Below are 18,635 nucleotides of genomic sequence, written 5' to 3'. Positions count from 1 at the left end.
TGTCTCCCCAGATCACAGCTAATTCTCCTCACTTCCTGTTCAGTTTGCCTTCAACCGCATCTCCCCTGCTCCCCAGGCTCTCGCCTTCTAGCAAAGGATACTGGCCTGTTGAGTCTGCTGAGCCCCACTGGGGCCCAGGGCCGGGGAGTCATCCCCTGTGCTGACCCTTGGCCAACACCAGTAGTTTTCAAGCCCACTGACCAAAGTCCAGCTGATAACTCGGACGTCGGCCGCTGGGCAGATTCAGGATGTCAGGTTCTCAACCCTGGTGCCCAGCGCAGCCCTGGAGTGTCTGAATCTCCCAGGGGACGGAATGGGTGGCCTGGCCGAGAGCCATGGTCTGGGGTCCCAGAGTCGCAGCTTGTTAGTACCAGGGGCTTGTTAGAATGCAGAGTATCAGGCCCACCCACCCAAGTCCCTGAATCAGATCCCGTATTTTATTTTGACGCGTCCAGGGATCCGAGACCCCATTGCATTTTCAGATTCACTGATCGGATGTGAGTCTAATGAGAAGAGCTGTCCTGCGTGGTTCCCCAGCCCAGGCCTTCATAGTCTTCCCAACTGATTCAGGGGCGGGCCAGGGGCCCAGCACAGCCTCTGGGAGCCAGGCCCGCAGTGCCGAGTGTCCCTGTCTCTTTGGAAGCCCGGCTGAGGGATTTCCATGACCAAATAACACAGGACACGAGTTAAAGCCAGCTCTCTCAGAGCCCGGAGGACAACTGTGACTCTCTCCAAGAGGGGCTTGCGGTTTGCGGCATTTCTAAAACTGGCCTGGGCAAGGAATGCCTTTTGATCCCCGCCCCCCAACAGCTAGTAACATGGGCTCACCCTGTTTTCCCCGGAAGGAGGGTTTTGTGGGGTGTTGGGGTTTTGGTGCTAAACCCAAGAAGGACTTCGTGGGTAAACTGGGGCAAATGGATCACCTAGGAAGTGCCTGTACAGAGGGAGGGAAAGAAAGATGGGTCATCTGACAGGCTGGATGTTTCGGGGCAAAGGGAGAAGGCTGGAGACAGAAGGACGGAGCCTAGGGCCCACTGGGGGCGTGGGAAAGGGGCACCAGTTGGTGCACAGTGCGTGATGGGGATGGAGGGAGGAACCGGAAGGTGTCCTCGGGATGTCGCACGCAGCCAGAACTGAGAATGACCAGCAGAGGGCAGTCTTTCTGGGCGCACAGGCGACAACGCCATCTCGTGGCCACTTTGCAACAGTGCCAGCGGCCTTTTTTCCTGAAGCCCGTTCTTCCCTCCTTTCTCTCTTCAGGAGAGCAGAGGGCAGGGCCGGTCAAGGGACAAGAGACCCCAACACTTTCTGCTGTGTGTGGTCTTGAAAATCCCTCATGTTCACATTACGTACGTGAGTCCTCATAGCCTAGAGCCTAGGGTCTGGCTAGGTCAGCGGCAGCACAGGGGCAGGTAGAGGTCCTCGCAGGCTCACGTGGGAACCAGGAGAGGCTGGGAGTCCCAGTGAGGCAGGTGGCAGTGGTTGCTGCCGGTGGCAGTCACACCCTGCTCCCCCCTCCCCGCCCTCCCTCTACGACTGCCTCTCCCAGCGTGGGGAGCAGCTTTAAAGACCCTGGGCTGGGTTGGCCACAACCGGGGAGCCCCCAGACAAGTCCCATCTCGGCCCTGGGCCCTGGTCCTTCCGCACCGTGAAACCTTGAGGGGCTGGGTCAGCATGACCCAAAGCGCTGAAGATGCTTCCTGGGCTTATTTGTGTGCGTATTGAAAAATACATGATTGGCCCATCCAACCCACAATCAGATGGGTGCCGTTATGCCACGGCTAAGCTTGGGCAAAAGAATCGATTTAAAGAAAAGGGGAGAAAGGCGCTCCAAGGACAGGATTGGCCACAGGGCGGTCTGCAGGCTGCCCTGGCTTCTCTCCTCGGGCTCCAACCGCCGGCCCCTTCGCCTTCAGTCCCAGTCTGCCTCTCTGTCCCCGGATCCCAGAACGTGGTCGGTTCCGCTGTGGTTTCAGGAGACAAGAGATTCCACTCCAGGGGTGTTACATTTTTTTTTTTAACTTTTAAATGTATAGATTTTTAGAGAGTGAGAGGAAGGGAGCGAGAGAGAGACATCAATTTGTTGTCGCACTTATTTATGGTGTATTGGGATGACGCTGTAACCCGCGGAGCCACCCAGCCAGGGCCTCCCTCTAGCTGTGTTTCTAATGGCAGGAGAGTCCCTGGCAGACACCAGGGTGGGAGGGGTGGGGCAGAGCTGCCCCGGGGGGTCCCCTGGCGTTGAGGCCCCCAGNGGTGTTACATTTTTTTTTTAACTTTTAAATGTATAGATTTTTAGAGAGTGAGAGGAAGGGAGCGAGAGAGAGACATCAATTTGTTGTCGCACGTATTTATGGTGTATTGGGATGACGCTGTAACCCGCGGAGCCACCCAGCCAGGGCCTCCCTCTAGCTGTGTTTCTAATGGCAGGAGAGTCCCTGGCAGACACCAGGGTGGGAGGGGTGGGGCAGAGCTGCCCCGGGGGGTCCCCTGGCGTTGAGGCCCCCAGGCCAGTGCCCCATGCTCTTTGTTCCCGCCACTGCTGGGAGCTGCCCTCCGGTCTGCACCAGCAGCCTTCGTCGCGGACACTTGGCTCCAGGAGGCTGTCTCCTGACACCCACTGCTCTGTGGGGTGGCTGCTTTGCCCCGGCTCTGTGGCGGCCTCAGCCCTTCGCCCCTCCCCACGCCCAGCACCCTGTCCCCAGAAGGAATCAGAGAGGGAGGCCCCATGGCTGTGTTCAGTTGTGAATAACCTAGACTTTCTCTCCCGTCTTCCAAGTAGATTTGCAAGTGACCTTCAGGCCATGACCGGCCACCCTCTGAACTGGTACTGGAAGGTCATGTGGGCCGGCGTGAGCCCGCTGATCATCATCAGCCTCTTGCTCTTCTACCTGAGCGACTACATCCTCACGGGGACCCTGCAGTACCAGGCCTGGGACGCCTCCCAGGTACCTGCCCCCGCCCCCCCCCCGGGCCCCACGCTCCCTGGGGAGCACAGGCCTTCGCTTCCAAAACCAGGGAACCTCTGCCGTGGCTTGAGCAGGTTACTTGTCACGGCATGCAAACATCACCCAGGCGTTTCAGAGCTCTCAGCCCAGGACGGCACAGCTGGGCTTCAAGCTTTTCGACATGTGTTGCACTAAACGGAAATCCCTCCAGGACTTCCCCGGGGCCCTGCTCCTGGCAGCAGGGAAAAGCTGCCGGCAAAGGCCCTGGTTCCTGCCTCCGGGCCTCTGGCCAGCAGGCCCTCCCACTCCATCGAGGGCACTAGGCCTTCCTGGGAAAGGCCAGCGTGCTTGGAGGCATGGGCTGTGCCCCTGGCCACTGACCTGGGGCGGGGGAGGGGGGCGGGGAGCAGGCTCCTGGGCCCTGGGTGTGGCTGACACAGAACTGTCCACCACCCAGAAGGGCAGGGTGTCCGCATGTTCACAGCCAGTGCAGCCGTTCATGGTCTGTTCTGGCGAGCCCAGGCTGTCCTCACATGGACACACTTTCATAGGAAAAAACGTGCCAGTTTGGCTTTCTCTCCCAAGAAGACAGTAGGTGTGATGTGTGCAGATCAGTGTGTGAAGGGCCTGGTGAGCCAGCTCGCACCCCCTGCCTGCCCCACGCAAAGCAAACGGAGGCACAGCCTCAGAGGCCGCCCCTCGGGGGAGGCTGAGCAAGCTTCTCAAACTGGGGGAGTGTGGGGGTGTTTTCTCCACCCCTCGCAGGCTGATTCTTTCCTAGAATGCACTAAGAATGACACTTGAAAAATTAAATGGAAAAAAAGTACACATAAGTGCCCATTATTTATTAGAGTCAACAGACACGAGGAAATGCTGTCCGGTTGCTGAAAACAGTTTGTAAATGCTTCCTCCCAACGTCTGTGCTCCTCGGTGCAGAGCAGAAGGACCGCCGCGCGGGGGCGCCAGAGCGCCATTTGGTTTGCGGACCGCGCGCACTTCGCTGATCCTGAACGCTCACAATCTGTTTGTATACAACTCAAACAGAGCGGTCCTGTGGTTCCTTGTGGCAGATGGCATTTATTGGCTTTTGGGCCTCATTTCTCATCGGTTTTAACGCAGCGCATCTGCGGAAGCATCCCCATCCCACCAACCAAACCCAGATTCACGAGGCTTCTCTCGAAGCCGCAGCTTGCTCTCCAATACGGTAGCCCATGGCCAAAGGAGCTATTTAAACTTCTTAAAATTAAATAGAATTTTAAATTCTGTTCCTCCGTTTCACTTGCAGCAGTTCAAGTGCTCAGTGGCCACCTGTGTCTGGTATTGGATGGCATGAACCAGCAAGTTCTCCTGGACCTCGCAGGGCTGAGGGCTGCCCCTGACCTCTAGGTGCCCTGCCCTGCACCCCAAACGTCAGACCGCTGGCTATCCCTGTGCTCCCTCTTTATGGGTCCCTCCCAACAGTGGCTCTACAGGTCCTGGTTGAAGGAAGAGAGAGTAGTAGATGGGGGGAGCTCACCGGCCCAGCACCCTTGCCAGGGAGCCTCGGAGCCCAGGGGATGGCCGGGGTCTGCAGGGCGCGACGCCCTCATCTGCCTACAGAGGTTCTTGCCGCTGACTCTCAGCTTCTCTTTTCAGGGCCAGCTCGTGACCAAGGACTACCCCACATACGCACTGGCGGTCATCGGGCTGCTGGTGGCCTCCTCCACCATGTGCATCCCCCTGGCGGCCCTGGTGGCTTTCATCCTGCGCTGCTTCAAGAGGGGAGGGGACACGGCCTCCGAGGCCTGAGAGCCGGGCCTCCCGGCGGAGGCCACGTCCAGTGCTTGTCCCCAGCTGCTGTTTCCAGGTGGCATGGCCTCGGCTGCTTTTGTGAGTGCTGGGCTCCAGGAGCTCCTGGCCCTAATCTTCCGAGCCCAGAAGGAAGAGTCGGTTGGGAAGTGAGGAGGAAGGGGGTGCCCCCGGAAACCCACACCCTGTCCCCGCAGTGGCCCCTCCGGCCACTGCCTCCCCCCACAGTCATACAGGCTGTCTCCTTGTCACCCCAGAGGCAGGCTTTTCAAGGCCGGTCTTAACGACAATTGCTTCCTCAATTCTAGGAGCGTCCTGGAATTAGAGTACAGTGAGCTGAAATGTGACTAATTTTTATGGGCCAGAATGTAAGCCGTGGCCTCCCCCAAAGAGGTCGCCAAACATGAGAGGCCCGTGGTTTTCACACCAGTTTGAAAAGGAGTTTTCTAAGTGCCTCAGAGGACAGATCTGAACATCACTGGTTCAGACTCAGTCCTCCTCTCTGCCGCAGTGATGATGCATTTGCTGTGCCCTCCTTCACTAACGGGCCTGACTGGCCGTCAACAAGGCCGCGGTTTGGGACTCACAAAATTAGAATCTCTGTAAGCCAAGGTCCCTCACAGCGGGCCGGGACCAGTCCTCTTGACAAAAAGGGCCTCAACTCCATTTTTAGGGCTGCGGGGATGGCGGGAGTCCACCTAACGTTTATTTGGGTGCAATGTCCAGGCTGGTGTAGGGAAGACCAGGAACACTACTTACAATCCATTTAAACTTATTTATCTGTATATAAGTTTTCTAAAATGTACATAACTCAAACAGAGCATCTTGTAACGGAAGACACATATTTATGATAAAGCTTTTGTCCACCGTGCCGATGTCTCTGCCGTTTTTTTTAACTGCAGTGGGTGGGCCCCTTCCTGCTTTAATGTTCTGAGACCCTGGGGGTCAGGGTGGCTCCTCTGGTTGGTACAGACACCTCTGAGGACCCTTAAGCACTCCCTTCGGATAGCAGCTGGAGATGTCTTTCCAAAAAATCTTTTCACGCTACACACTCCCCTGTGGCATTAGGAAGGTCTGCTGTCTGGACCTGACTCCTTATCAGCACTTGCAGCTTCAGCTGATGGCCAGTGGGAAAGATCACTTGCCTTTGAAATAGCTGAACCAGCTCTGACCGGTGTGGCTCAGCGGGCTGGGCGTCGTCCTGCAAACCGAAAGGTCACTGGTTCGGTTCCTAGTCAGGACACAAGCCTGGGCTGTGGGCCCTCAGGTGGAGGTGTGGGAGGTCAGTGTCTCTCTCCTTCCCTTCCCCTCTCCCAGTAAATAAATGAAATCTTTTTAAAAAAATAAAATGGGAAAGATTAAAGAACAAAATGGGTGAGCCAGCAGTTATTTACCCCAAACTGTCCATCCTCTGATTTTCTTATCAGCAGTGTTGACACACCTGGGCCACCAAGGCTGGGAGAGAGCCCGCTCAACGGCAAACACACCGCACAGAGCCTGCTCCCGAACCCTCACAGATCAGACCCCGCCCCCAGAAATGCGGCCCCGCCTTCCTGGCGTCAGGCGTCAGAGGGTGTTTCAGCCCCAAAGGTCAGGTGCGCGCGAGGGCGTAGAGATAGTGCTCCGGCTTCGGTTTATTCACAGTATTGTGAAAAAAAAGACGATTTCAGCGGTCTCTACCTCGTCGCCTGGCCGAACCACCTGGAGGCATTTAAAACCCTGGCGCCCAGGCCACGCCCTGGAGCCGCCAAATCTGAAAACCCACACGCCGTTGGAGAAGGAGGTAAATGTGTTGTGCATTGCAGAATACTGACATCAAAATGGCCGTAAAGGGTCTCGAAGCATTTTTGAGCACTTCCAATTGTACGAAAATGTCACCTCCACAAAATACTTTTGCTCACAAAAGTCACATCAATGAAATCGCCTATTTGTAGAATGATGAGCTCCAGGTGAGCTGTCTCGAGTTTCAGCTGTTTCACTCCGGTTTCTGTGAACCTCATGGAGAGCAGGCTATTTCTCAATAATTCTCCTGAGCCAGTAATAAGACAGCTCCCAAGAATTCTTTGTTGAATATTTTCTAGGTTCTTTTTTTAAAGATTTTATTTATTTATTTTTAGACAGAGGGGAAGAGAAAGAGAGAAACATCAATGTGTGCTTGCCTCTCAAGTGCCCCCTACTGGGGACCTGGCCAGAAACCCAGAAACCGGCAACCCCTTCGGTTCACAGGCCGGCGTTCAACCTACTGAGCCACACCAGCCAGGGCTATTTTTTTCTAGGTTCTTCACAAAAGTGGTCATCTGGGAATTTGTCCACCCCCTTCCTGTACAACAAGCTGGAGAGAAAAGGGTCATTTCCAACCCTGTACGCTTGTCAGTAACCATGGCGACCACCAACTCCACAAAGCTGTTTCTACCGGAAACATAAGAACCCTTGACTTAGCGCTAAGGAATCAGGTGGAAAGTATTTGGCTTTTTAGCAACTGACATCATAAAGAAAATCCTAAACAAGTGTATCTAGGGTTTTGGTTTTTTGTCATTCGCTGGCTGTGGTGTTGAAGCCCCTTTCTCGACTCAGTATTTCCCTTCCTTCTGTAAACATCCAAGCTAATTTGGGAAAAATGGAAAGTAAAGAAGGGGAGGAGAATCTGCCCGGTCTTTTTTCGACTACCTTTTCCACATTTGCCTCCATGTGAGCCCGGTGAAACCACACTGAGACAGTGTAGGAGACCCGGAACGCGAGAAGGTGAAGGTTAGTTTCCGTAAGAAGAGTTAGAAAAAAATGTTTCTAATTATCCGGATTTAAGACAGAGCCGGAGCTCTCCTGGATTGCCGCAGAATCCTTCCCACCCTCCAAGAAGCATCCTGGGCCGTCGGACCATCTCCGGATCTCTCTTAGGCCGAGGCCGTGAGAAAACACAGTAGGTTAGCGCAGCACCTTACAACTGTGCTTCAGGGAAAGAGTGTGAGTAAACCACTCTCTTCGATTTTTTTTAAAGATTTTATTTATTTTTAGAGAGAGGGAAAGAAAGTGAGAAAGGGGGAGAGAGCAGGTCAGTGTGCGGTTGCCTCTCACACGCCCCCTACTGGGGGACCTGGCCCTCAACCCAGGCACATGCCCTTAGTGAGAATTGAACCAGAGACCCTTTGGTTCGCAGGCGGGGGTCAGTCCGCTGAACCACACCGACCAGGGCGTCTTCGATTTTCATTTGGGTACTTTTCATGGAAAAAATACATTCGTGGCTGTTCCACTGTGTAGATAGAAAAGCCGGGGCAGGGAATGAATTAACTCATCATTTTCTGCTCAACATCAGGGGAAGCGAAGAAAAAAAAAACAGATTTAAACATCACTTTGCAAAGCAAAAAAGTGCATCTACAAATATGAAATTCTGAACCGGAATTTCTTGACCAGTTTCTTACACATGAGAGTTGCTTTTCTCCCCAGTGCCCACCTGCATAGAATCAGCCTCCACTGAGATCCCCAACTGGTGTATGACAAACCCGTCCCTCGGTGGGCGCTGGGGACAGTGCAGAGCAGGGCAGACACACTCCCTGGCCTTTTATGCACCTATATTCTGGAAAGCAAGAGAGACAATGATGAATGAGATTATCATAGGCTGTGGTTGTTTGCAAGAAGGAAACGTGTGCCAAGTGACGGCGTGACAGGGACAGCACCTCGATCTGTGGTCGAGGAGGAGCTTTGAGAACTGGGTTTCGAAGGGGAAGAATGAAGTAGTTACTGGAATTGCTGGAAGGTCCATCCAGGCAGAGGCAACCGCAAGGGCAAAGGCCCTGAGCTGAGCAGGCGGAAGGAGGACGTCTGCGGTTGGAATGAGGGTAAGAGGGTGGAGGTGAACTGCAAGGAGTGTCGGGGCCCAGGTCACAGAGGCCTTGGGGACAGAGCAAGGAGCTTGGGTGGGACTCGAAGAGCAACAGAACTGCACTGAGCAGTTAACATGGGGCCCTGTGGATTCTGGCTCACACCTGCGAGATCACTGGCACCTGTGGAGCAGGGATGAGGGAGGAATGTAGGTGGGAAGTTGAAGAATCACTCCAGCGTCTCCTCTAGTAAGTTCACAGGAGAGATGATGACAGCATGGGCTTGGAAATGGACGTGGAGAGAGGAGGGCAGGCTAGAGTTTTATTTTGGGGGAGAGCTGCCTGGACTTGCTTATGGATTGGATGCAGAGTTAAGAGCAGGAGAGGAATAAAATGATGTCCTGGGTGGATGCTGGTGGCCTTTACTGAGATAGAGCTGGGAAGGGAATGAGTCTGCGGGACAGGAATCAAGAGCTCCATCTGATCTGCCAAGTTTGAGATGTCTGAGAATTGGGGGCGCATCCAGTAGGCAGTTGAACAAAAGGCTCTGGGGCTTTGGGAAGGGTCTGGTTCAGCGATACGGTTGGGGACTGCCAGCATGGAAGTGCGATTTAAAGTTGCAGGTCTAAACGTCATGCCCCAGGGTGAGTGTGGACCTGGGTAAGAGGGCTCGGGTCCAAGACCTTAAAAAAAAAAAACCCAAACAAAACCCACTGGTCCAGGCAGCCCTGAGCCAGCACAGAGAAGCCCGACTACTCTGAGGCTGCTGTGCCGCAGGGCCACTCGGAGGTGCTCCAGCTCACGGGACCAGCACAGTCCACCCTCCAGCCCTCCTTGCTAACATGTCAGACCAACGTGGACCAGACAGACCCACCCATCAGGCCACTGAGGACGACTGAGTGACCTCCATCAGTGCCATCCAGAACAGAAGAACCACCCAACTGAGCCTCGCCCCAGTTCCTGACTCACAATGCAGCCAGGTTACTCTCTGGAAGGAGATGACTAGGATGGGGTAGAGGGGAGATGACCAGGCAGTGCCACGGGACTAAAGTTGGACGGGAGCCAGGATAATGTGTGGTCCTGGGGGGCTCAGTGAGAGCATCTCAGATTCTCCTAAACACAACTTACTGGCCACACTTCCTCCTTTTCCTATCCTGAGTCAGTGTTTAAACCCAGTCCTACTAGAAGCTTAGGGTAGTAGGACATCGAATGTAACGTGATCTTTTAATGGATGATACTTTAGCTCTGCACAGCTAGAATAATAAACAGGCCACAGCCACACATCACTGAAACTGGTGAGAGGACAAAGGCGAACACTTGGACCTTGGGCTGAAACCAACAAAACAAGTAAAAATTTGTGCTCAGAAGAATCTCTAAAGGGAAGTGCTGAGAACAAACAGGCCGTCTGGCAGCTCACCTGGGACCAGGGCACTCACTGTGATAATTAAATGAGTCACAACTTCTTCCCTGCCCCTCCCCCAGTGGAAGCCCATTCTCGGAGGAGAGGGAGACAGGGAGATCAGAAGTAGATGATACACCTATTTAGGGGTACATGTGTGTACTCAACCAGGAAGAAATGCATGAAAACGTAAAGAGAAAAGTAAGACATGTGTGATCTCGGGTGAGATATAGCGGCCTTGGGAGGGAGAACACGGGGCTTCAAAGACACAGGTTCTGGGCCCGCCTTGTCCCAGGCCCCAGGAAGCATCAGGAGGGAAGCGTGAAGCTGCGGATTGAGCAGGGGCAGCCAACTGCTCCAGCAGGGCCTTCCCCGCACGCTCCTCCCAGAAAGGGAAGGGAGCAGGGTCACGGGTACCAGCAGCCTGGTTGTGCCCAGGAGGGGAGTTCCCGGGTGCCTGCTGTGTCCCTGTCACCCCATCCGGAACCCGCTTCCTGTTGGTCCCCTCTCCTCACAGGTGAGCGAGCACGTTCCTTTTGACTGTAAGTGCCAGCGTTTGGGCCACACAACTGACATCAAGTGGAATCGGACGAGCAGTGCCCACTAGCTCCTGCCCAAACTGCAGGCTTTTGTGAGCAAAAGTTCCCATTGTTTTGTGCCACTTTGGGGGCAACCAAGATCCCTGGGCCTTAGCTGAAGCCCCACCCCCTGCAGCCCCTCTGGTTTCCTCCCCATTTGCATCAGGCCTTCCCAGTCCTTCTCCTTACTGGCTGAGGGAGCAGATGTCTAAGAGGGCCCCAGAGACCGCCACCTCCTGGCACTCATGTTCCCCTGAAGCTCCCTCCTCCTGGGCTGAGCTGGATGGAGTGGCTCGTTTCTAAAGCACAGAATGTGACAAAAGTGACGGGACATAGCTTCTGAGATGTTAGAAAGGACAGGAATTCCCATCTTGCTGGCTTTGGTGAACTGAGCCGCCATGGTGGAGGCCTATGTGGCAAGCAAGCCAGGACTTTAAGGATTCCTCCTCATTCACCTGTACCACAGTAATTTAATTTCTCCTGGCACCAGGACTCTTAGGCAAGCTGGAGAAAGAAACCTGAAGCCCCCCATTCGTTTGGGCCACTCCCCCAGCACCGCCCTCCCTTGCCCCTCCTCATCACTGGGGATTCCGTTTGTCTCCTGCCAACTCCCCTCCTGACACAGAAAGTAAACCCCTGGGCCATCAGACGGACACGTCCTCATCAAATGACTGGGGTCATCCCTAGCACTGGCCCTCCTCCCAGTGCCACCCCCATCGCTGGGGGGGGGGACAAAGGACTCCCTTTTATGGGCATACACTTGACTGAATATTTCCCTGGTTTTATCTGTCCTAAGAAATAATTAGTGTAAGAACACACACAGTTTCTTGAGTGGTCCTAAGGGAAAGGAGAGTTTCTGAAGCACCAGGACCTCCTGCTCCCCCGGTGTTGCCGGCCTGCTCTGTGCTGACCACGCAGCTGACGATTCCAATGGAATAAAAAGACATCCCTTTCGAGACGAAGCACAGGAGCGACACCAACAGTGAGTGGTTAGAAAATACGACATTTTATTTCCACTTACGGATATACAGTACATGAGTTCAGAAACAAGGTCACGGCAAGGATCGATCGCCCACACCTGCATCGGCCCCCGAGGCAGTGCCGCCCCGCGGCAGCGCAGGCTCAGCCTCCGTCGTGGTGAAGTGAGGTCCTTCACACGGACGCCTGCGGCGTCAGAGGGACACGTCACAGCGGGCAGCGGCCGAGTTTCCGCGTTTTGTCTTTGGGACAAATTCTGCTTATTTACATGTTAGGAATAGGTAGTTCTAATTACTTACCCTAGTGAGTTTTAATGACTGATTTCAGCTACAGAAGGTTTTCCAGCTATTACTGCCTTTAGAGTTTCTAAAAGCAACACTTATTAATGTTCATAAAAGATAATGTTGAGAAAAAAGACAATGTTGAAATAAAGGTGCTTTTAAAGATGTTTAAGGAAAACAGGATTGCTGTAGAAAACTGTACAGATTTTCAAGCACAACACAAATATTTTTGCAGTATTTAACTAAACTGTTTTAAAATAGTGGCAATTATACTACCTTACCTACTTTCCTAATATTTAAACCTCATAATTACAATTTGAATGTACACTCCAACTTAGGCCTATGCACAGCTTCTAAAGCATATTTCCAGGCTTGTTTTTACACATAAATTAAAGTTGACGTTGGTCCTTGACTGGAGAACTACACCCCCCCACCTGAAAGCACTCCATTCAGATGCACCTACTGGTGGGGAACAGAAGCCGGACACGGGCCTGCACCTCCGTGGTGCCCTGCACGGAAACGTGGCCGCAGCCTCGGCCTCTGTGTCACCACCGACCTGGCACAGTAGCCCCTCAGGGGCCTCGCGTCTCCCCAGAGGGCCCCGGAGAAACCAGTGTCCGGAGGACGTGGCTGACCAACCAAGGGTGTGCTGCACGCCGGGCAGTCCTGACGGAGAGGCGGCTTTGGACCATTAGCGTAACAGACGTTACATTCTCTGATTTCATTTACACCTCTTCAAAAAGATAAAGAACACCTGGACTTTTCATCACGCCTCCAAGAAGCTGCACCTGTACTGCAGCCCGACCAAAACCCCCCAAGAACATGGTCGCCCCCTCCCCTCCCCACCGCAAAGTCACAGTCTGTTTTGTCAAACTCCTTGATGAATGTAAAAGACTTACATTTTACAAACAGAACAGAGTTAGCTTATTGTTAAACTTTTAAGGAAAGTCCAAAGAGGTGCGGAGAAGTATGCTTGCCGACAGCGACTGCTTCTGTAATGGCAACAATGAAAATGAGCTAGAAAAATAATTTTACTGTTTTAAGTAATGAAAGAAACTGGATTTTTAAATATATTACTTATTCTGTAGCAGCTGATTAAACTGACAATGAGTAGATTCTTTCCATTCTGTGAGCTGAATTCGGGTCGCATTTGCGCGGCAGTACAGCCGAAGCTCTCAGCGTGACTGTCCCAACAGTGAAGGGGTCATCGGGACAGTGATGCCGGACTGACGTGAGCCTGCCCCCCTCCCCCCCCCACGGAGCCCCAGGCGCGTCCTGGGACCGCGGCCGTGTGAGGAGCCCAGGCTGCCGTGGAAAGCGGGTCAGTAAAGACTCCAGCTGTGCCCAGTGGAGGCTTCCGATCCGAGCCGCTTTCCACAGACACAAACTCAGTCTATCTTCTCTTTCTGAACCAATCGGGGGGCATCAACAAAATCTTTGCCGTTGTACAGAATAATAAAAAAGGTTCCAAAGCTTGCGACTCCCCAAAAGAGCACGTAGGCCAGCGTTTCTGTCCAAGTGTCACCTGTTGACAGAAAAAACAAAGAGGTGACAAACCAACATCACTCACTGACACAGGCTCTGGTCGGCACCGAAGTCTTCCCGGGGCCCGCCTAGCCTTTCCGAGGCAGCAGGCCAGGGCCGGGGCCTGGGAACCTGCATTTCTGCCCACTGCTGGTCCAGGGGCTACCACTGGGGAAGCACTTGACTAAACTATTTCATGTTACATCACAGAAATAATAATTGCTTTTAGATTATATATTTTAATATTATAAAAAACTACCACTAGTAGTTTATTCTGTTTCTTTCTCAGCCTATTTTTTGTTGTTTATGTATATATTTTAATCCTCACCCAAGGATATATATGTTTTTTACTGCTTTTAGAGAGGGAGGGAAGAAAGGAGAAAGAGGGAAACAGCCATTGGTTGCCTCCCGTACGTGCCCTGACCAGGGACTGAACTGCAGCCTTTTGGTATATGAGACGGTATTTCAACAAACGTAGCCACCCGGCCAGGGCACGTCACTGGCAGTTTAGTTCACAGTATTAGTTACTATCAAAATGTCTACACAAAAGGAACTACAAAATACACACGTGTCAGAAAAGTTACGTATCAGTGTCTAAAACTCCACAACCCACTTTAATGGCACACTCCTGTGCAACAGCTCTCTTGGTGTGCGCTTTTCTCCCCTAAAGGTTTTTTTTTTAATTTACTTACAGAATTTTGCCCTGTATAATGCACACTTTTTGCCCAAATTTTTGAGGGAAAATAAAGGACGGACATTGCATCTGGTATAATGAATATGCACCATGGGTGCAACGCACCCAGAGACCCAGGCGCTCATCACACATGGCAAACACAGTCTTTACGTTTAGAGAGAAACATCCATGTGAGAGAGAAACATCCATCGGTAGCCTCTTGTTTACTCCCTGACTGGGGACCAAGCCCACAGCCCACGCACGCGCCCTGACTGGGAAGCGAACCAGTGACCTTTCGCTTTGCGGAAGGACGCCCGGCCCACTGAGCCCCGCTGGTCAAGGCACTGACGTGCAGTCCCCACCAACCCCATTCTGATGTCCTGTGTCCCCACCAACCCCATTCAGATGTCCTGTGGGGGCAGAACCAAGGGACACCGTGGGCGGGGGGCAGCATCTGAACGGGGCCTGGAGGGGGCTTTGGCCAGGCTGAGGAGTGCTGGCCCAAGGATTTGGGGGGAGAGTGAAGATCAGGGGGCCCCTTTTCCCAGACTGCCTCAGGCCGCACCTCCAAAGCACAACACGACCAGGCACAGTCCAGAATGGAATGCCCAGAGCACTGAGTATCGCTCAACAGAGACACCAAATCTCAGGCGCTCACGAACTCACGGACATAAGAGAATGTGGAGAGAGAAAACCAGTCAAGACCATGTTAGATCAGCTCTTGGGCAATTTTGCTCTCAATCGATCAAAAGTTGTAAGTACTACATTAATCTGTTAACAACACTTATGTGACCAATAGGTGGCTGGTTAAACAGCCATAAATTGTTTGCAGTCCTTAAAAATAAGTAACACGGGAAAATGTTTATAGTGCTCAGTGAGAAAAACACTACAAAAAATGTACACCTCACACTGAAAAACATCCCACACAATTATAAAGATTAAAACATCAAGAAGTGAAGATGAGTCTGTGTCTCTCTGGGAGGGCAGGACAATAAATAGCTTCCTCTCTCTGCCTCCCTGTTTTTTCTTTGATTACTACGTATTACTCTAGCGTAAGAAAAAATTTTAAAACTCTTGAGAAGAAAACATTTATGAAGCTGCTGAGTGTGTATTTTTCCTCTGGTCACATCTGGGACTGATCTCGTCTGCCGGTGCCACTCAGGGAACTGAACTGGGAACCGCCAAGCTGCGCAGACTCAAAAGCTCAGCATGTCGTGCGGGCAAGGTCCAGCCTTGCAAAACCCAGACGTGGGAACATGGAACAGGAGCAGACTCACCGGCCATCAGCAAACAGATGATGCACATCGAGAAGGCCACCACCATGATAATGGGCAACTGCCAACAGAGTGGAGAGAGAGCACCGGTGAGAGAGCCGACCAGCGGCTCAGAACCCGCTGTGCGCGCCTTCCCCGAAAGAGTGAAGCCTCCACAGTCTCACACGCCAACAGCTTTTTCAACAGGACATCACTACCTCGGGGCTCCATCACGACCGCCCGAATCTCACACTGGCTACATGACCAGGTCTGAGAAGCAAGACTGCTACAGACCAAGCATTAGAAGGAGGGAGGCTGTGCGGGCACACGCAGGACACAGGCCCCTCCTGCCCTGGCCGCTCTGCCGCCCGAAGGGGCCTGGGACAGGCTCCTGCCGTGGCCGGTGAAGCAGGAGTCAGAGACGCAGAGGGGCACCGCAGCCACGGGGGCACCGCAGCTCCCTGCTCTTCGCCTTCCTGGGCTTGGCAGGCGCAGTTTTTTTTTAAAAAAACAAAATGAAGGTCTGTGGCAAGCCTGGGCAAGCAAGTCTATTGGGGCCATTTTTCTTACGGGCTCAGATATGGTTAGCATTTTTCAGCAACGACGTATTTTTTAATTAAGATACGTACGTTAACAGACTACAGTGTAATGTACACTTTTACGTGCACTACGAAACCAAGATATTCGTGTGGCTCCCTTTAATGCGCTACTTGCTGGAACGGAACCTGCAGCACCTCCGAGGTATATGACTGTACTTTGCCTTCCAAGACCCAAGTGTGCCTCCAAGGGCCCCTGACTGTGAGGGAGGTGGAATCTTCCTGAATGAGACACCTCCCACATTCCCTCTGCTGCACATCCTCACATTACAGGGACGTGAGAGAAGGGGAAATCCGGAAGAACACAGATGCTCCCAAGTGGCTTCCCTCCCTCCCAGACCTCCTCCGAGGGGGGCCTGAGTACTGACACTCCGTTCAGAACCTCCATTCAGAACCGCAGGCACTGTTCTGAATCGGGGGGAGCTGGCCCCGCCTGGGCCTTCAGATACGGCGCTTTCACAGCTTGAAAAACATAAAGGTTTCTTACAGCCAGGAACTTCAAATCCCTTGGAACACTTAAGGGACTCTGAGAATCTAATTCATCCACTGAATAGTTCCCAAGAAACAAGTCTATGGCGTCCTAGAACAGAAACAAAGACGATTATTAATGTCAAGTTAGCAGTGGTTACATCACTGGGGAACAGTGTCGGGCCTGGCAGGCCACCTGATGACGGATGATGGGCGTCGAGCCCAAACCCACCTGTCTGAAGCCGTCGGAAAAGTTGTTCTTGTAGTAGCGCAGCAGCGAGTTCCAGCCGTCCTTTACAAGTCCCAGCTGAGTTCTCTTCCCAGTTCTGGTTGGAAGAGGTTAAGCTCTGGGTTATGTACATGTTTCCATATTAGGTTCTCATACTGCTTTATAGTGTGAAAAAATGGCCCGCGAGCACATGGCACGGAGAGAAGGGGGTCACACTGACTTTCGAAATCAGCCCTGCACGTGTAAAGGAGGCACCTCACGAAAGAAACCGCTAGGCAGGTCCCAAAACGTCTGTTCCCTTTGTAAAACATGACCAAAGCAGGCACAGAGGGGAAGAACATGCCGTTTCAGGTGCCAAGGCAGGAAGGAAACAAGAAGAGAAACACCAGGTCCAGGCGAAGTGGTTCGGAGCAGCAGAAAGACTGAGGGGTCTTACTTGGCTCCCGGGAAACCCACGGGCAGAAAAAGGCCACATCTGTAACAGTGGCCAACCCGTCCCCGCCTCTCACTGCCCCGTGTGGCTGCGGGAAGCAGCCTCAGGACCACCTGGGTGCTTTTAGGAGGTGCAGACCTTGGGCCCGGCCCCCAACCCTGACCTGCTGAACCTGAATGGGGTGACCTGCACGCACTGACAGCTGGGAGGAACTGGACAGCCATGGTTTGGGGCCGTCTGTGCACCCGAATAGCCAGGGAGGGGAAGGGCCCACCGCCAGCAATCCCGGCCCAGGGCTCTGCCCTGGCGGCTGCCCCAGGACAGCGAGCCGCCTGTCTGTATGGCCGTGCTGTTTCCAAAGCGAACTTGCCTGGTAAAGTCGGTCTTCAAGGCGCCGGTCCCCGCGTACTGTTTGGCACAAGCGTTCGCGTTGTCAGCCCAGGCTGTGGAAGAGAGTAACAATCAGGTGACAATGATGAAATGACAATCAGAGCTCTAAATCTAAACTATTAATTTCCAATGAAATATATTTTTTTTAAAAGGGAAAATGGGACAACTGTATTAGCATAATCAATAACATTAAAAATATTGATTTATTCCAAAATCGGAGTGAGTGTAACTGCTAAAGGAAACACCTACCATTCTTGTAGACTTTCTCAAACCCGTCCTGCTCTTCGATCTTCTGTCCCACGTGCAGAACGCCCAGTCTCTGAAAGAGGGGCGGCCCAGGTTCACGCGCGGTGGGTTTCGGCGCCCGGGGTAGCAGAAAGAGGAGACAGCCCTCAACTCCTTTCCCGCGGCTCCTGGCTGCCGGCGGGCATGCTGCCCACACAGCAGGCCCGGGGGCCTCGCCAGGAATAAAGGAGGTGCAAATAAAAACAACCTCTAGGTACTACTTTGTATTATTAAAACAGAAAAAAAGTTTCAAGTAAACATATGTAGTGCTGGCAAGAGGTCAATGAAATAGTCACCCACCGCTGGCTGATGTCAGCGTGAACTGACGGGACGCCCTGGAAAGTTATACAGACATATGTAACTTTATAGACAGAGATAAACTTTATATTATATAACTTTATGTATACAGATATGTATCTACACATCTGTATAGACACACATTCCCTTTAACCCAGTAATTGAGCTTCTAGGAATTGGCCAGAAGGAAACACTCCAAGTTCAAAGTAACACATACAGACTCCACAGTGTTATTTATAAACGAAAAGTGCAGTGACCTGAAGGGCTCATTGAACTGCAGTACAACCCAATGTGATGACTGAAAACCGTGGCTCTGCCCAGCGCCGGAGGACATGACACGGCTAAAGCTATACATGTGCAGACAGGCCGCGGTCACAGAAAACGTGCCGCCATGGACGGCGAGACACAGAAACAAAATGAGTGGGGCTGGGGCGAGGGCAACGCGGATGCTGTGTCACTGGTTTCTAGGGACAAGGCTTCTTCAGTTTCTGGCTGTGTGTTTAACGAGAGACCAAGAAGCCGCACCTGCAATTGGGCCTGCAGCGAGCGCCGCGCCAGCAGGCTCTGGATCACATTGGTCCGGTCCAGGCAGTCCATGCAGTTGCTGCGGAACACACCCTCCTGGGTCGCCACCACCTTGCCCGATGAGTCCACTAGAAAATAACTACAACACATTTGTATAAACACTCTCATAAAAGTC

General features: G+C 52.8%; 2 protein-coding genes across 2 annotated transcripts in view; one reads left to right on the top strand and one right to left on the bottom strand.

The window, feature by feature from the left end:
* SLC6A20 (solute carrier family 6 member 20) overlaps positions 1–5,608 on the top strand; it is a 29,187-nt gene extending 23,579 nt beyond the window's left edge. Inside the window, exons 10-11 of the mRNA XM_037030591.1 lie at positions 2,783–2,948; positions 4,584–5,608. Of these exons, the coding sequence (XP_036886486.1) occupies positions 2,783–2,948; positions 4,584–4,736 (319 nt within the window). The 3' untranslated portion in view covers positions 4,737–5,608. The remainder of the gene's footprint in view (positions 1–2,782; positions 2,949–4,583) is intronic.
* Positions 5,609–11,493: 5,885 nt separating this feature from the next.
* The window catches only part of SACM1L (SAC1 like phosphatidylinositide phosphatase), a 45,114-nt gene continuing 37,972 nt past the window's right edge, over positions 11,494–18,635 (bottom strand). The window contains exons 14-20 of the mRNA XM_037030605.1: positions 18,461–18,599; positions 17,603–17,672; positions 17,334–17,406; positions 16,534–16,627; positions 16,321–16,413; positions 15,262–15,319; positions 11,494–13,312 (exon numbers count right to left, since the gene is read on the bottom strand). Coding sequence (XP_036886500.1) covers positions 13,176–13,312; positions 15,262–15,319; positions 16,321–16,413; positions 16,534–16,627; positions 17,334–17,406; positions 17,603–17,672; positions 18,461–18,599 — 664 coding nt within the window. The 3' untranslated portion in view covers positions 11,494–13,175. The remainder of the gene's footprint in view (positions 13,313–15,261; positions 15,320–16,320; positions 16,414–16,533; positions 16,628–17,333; positions 17,407–17,602; positions 17,673–18,460; positions 18,600–18,635) is intronic.

Source organism: Sturnira hondurensis, unplaced genomic scaffold (assembly GCF_014824575.4).
Source record: "Sturnira hondurensis isolate 20B ecotype Veracruz unplaced genomic scaffold, ASM1482457v3 Scaffold0020787, whole genome shotgun sequence".
In the NCBI taxonomy this organism is placed as follows: Eukaryota; Metazoa; Chordata; class Mammalia; order Chiroptera; family Phyllostomidae; genus Sturnira; species Sturnira hondurensis.
This window is presented reverse-complemented; position numbering and strand designations above follow the sequence as displayed.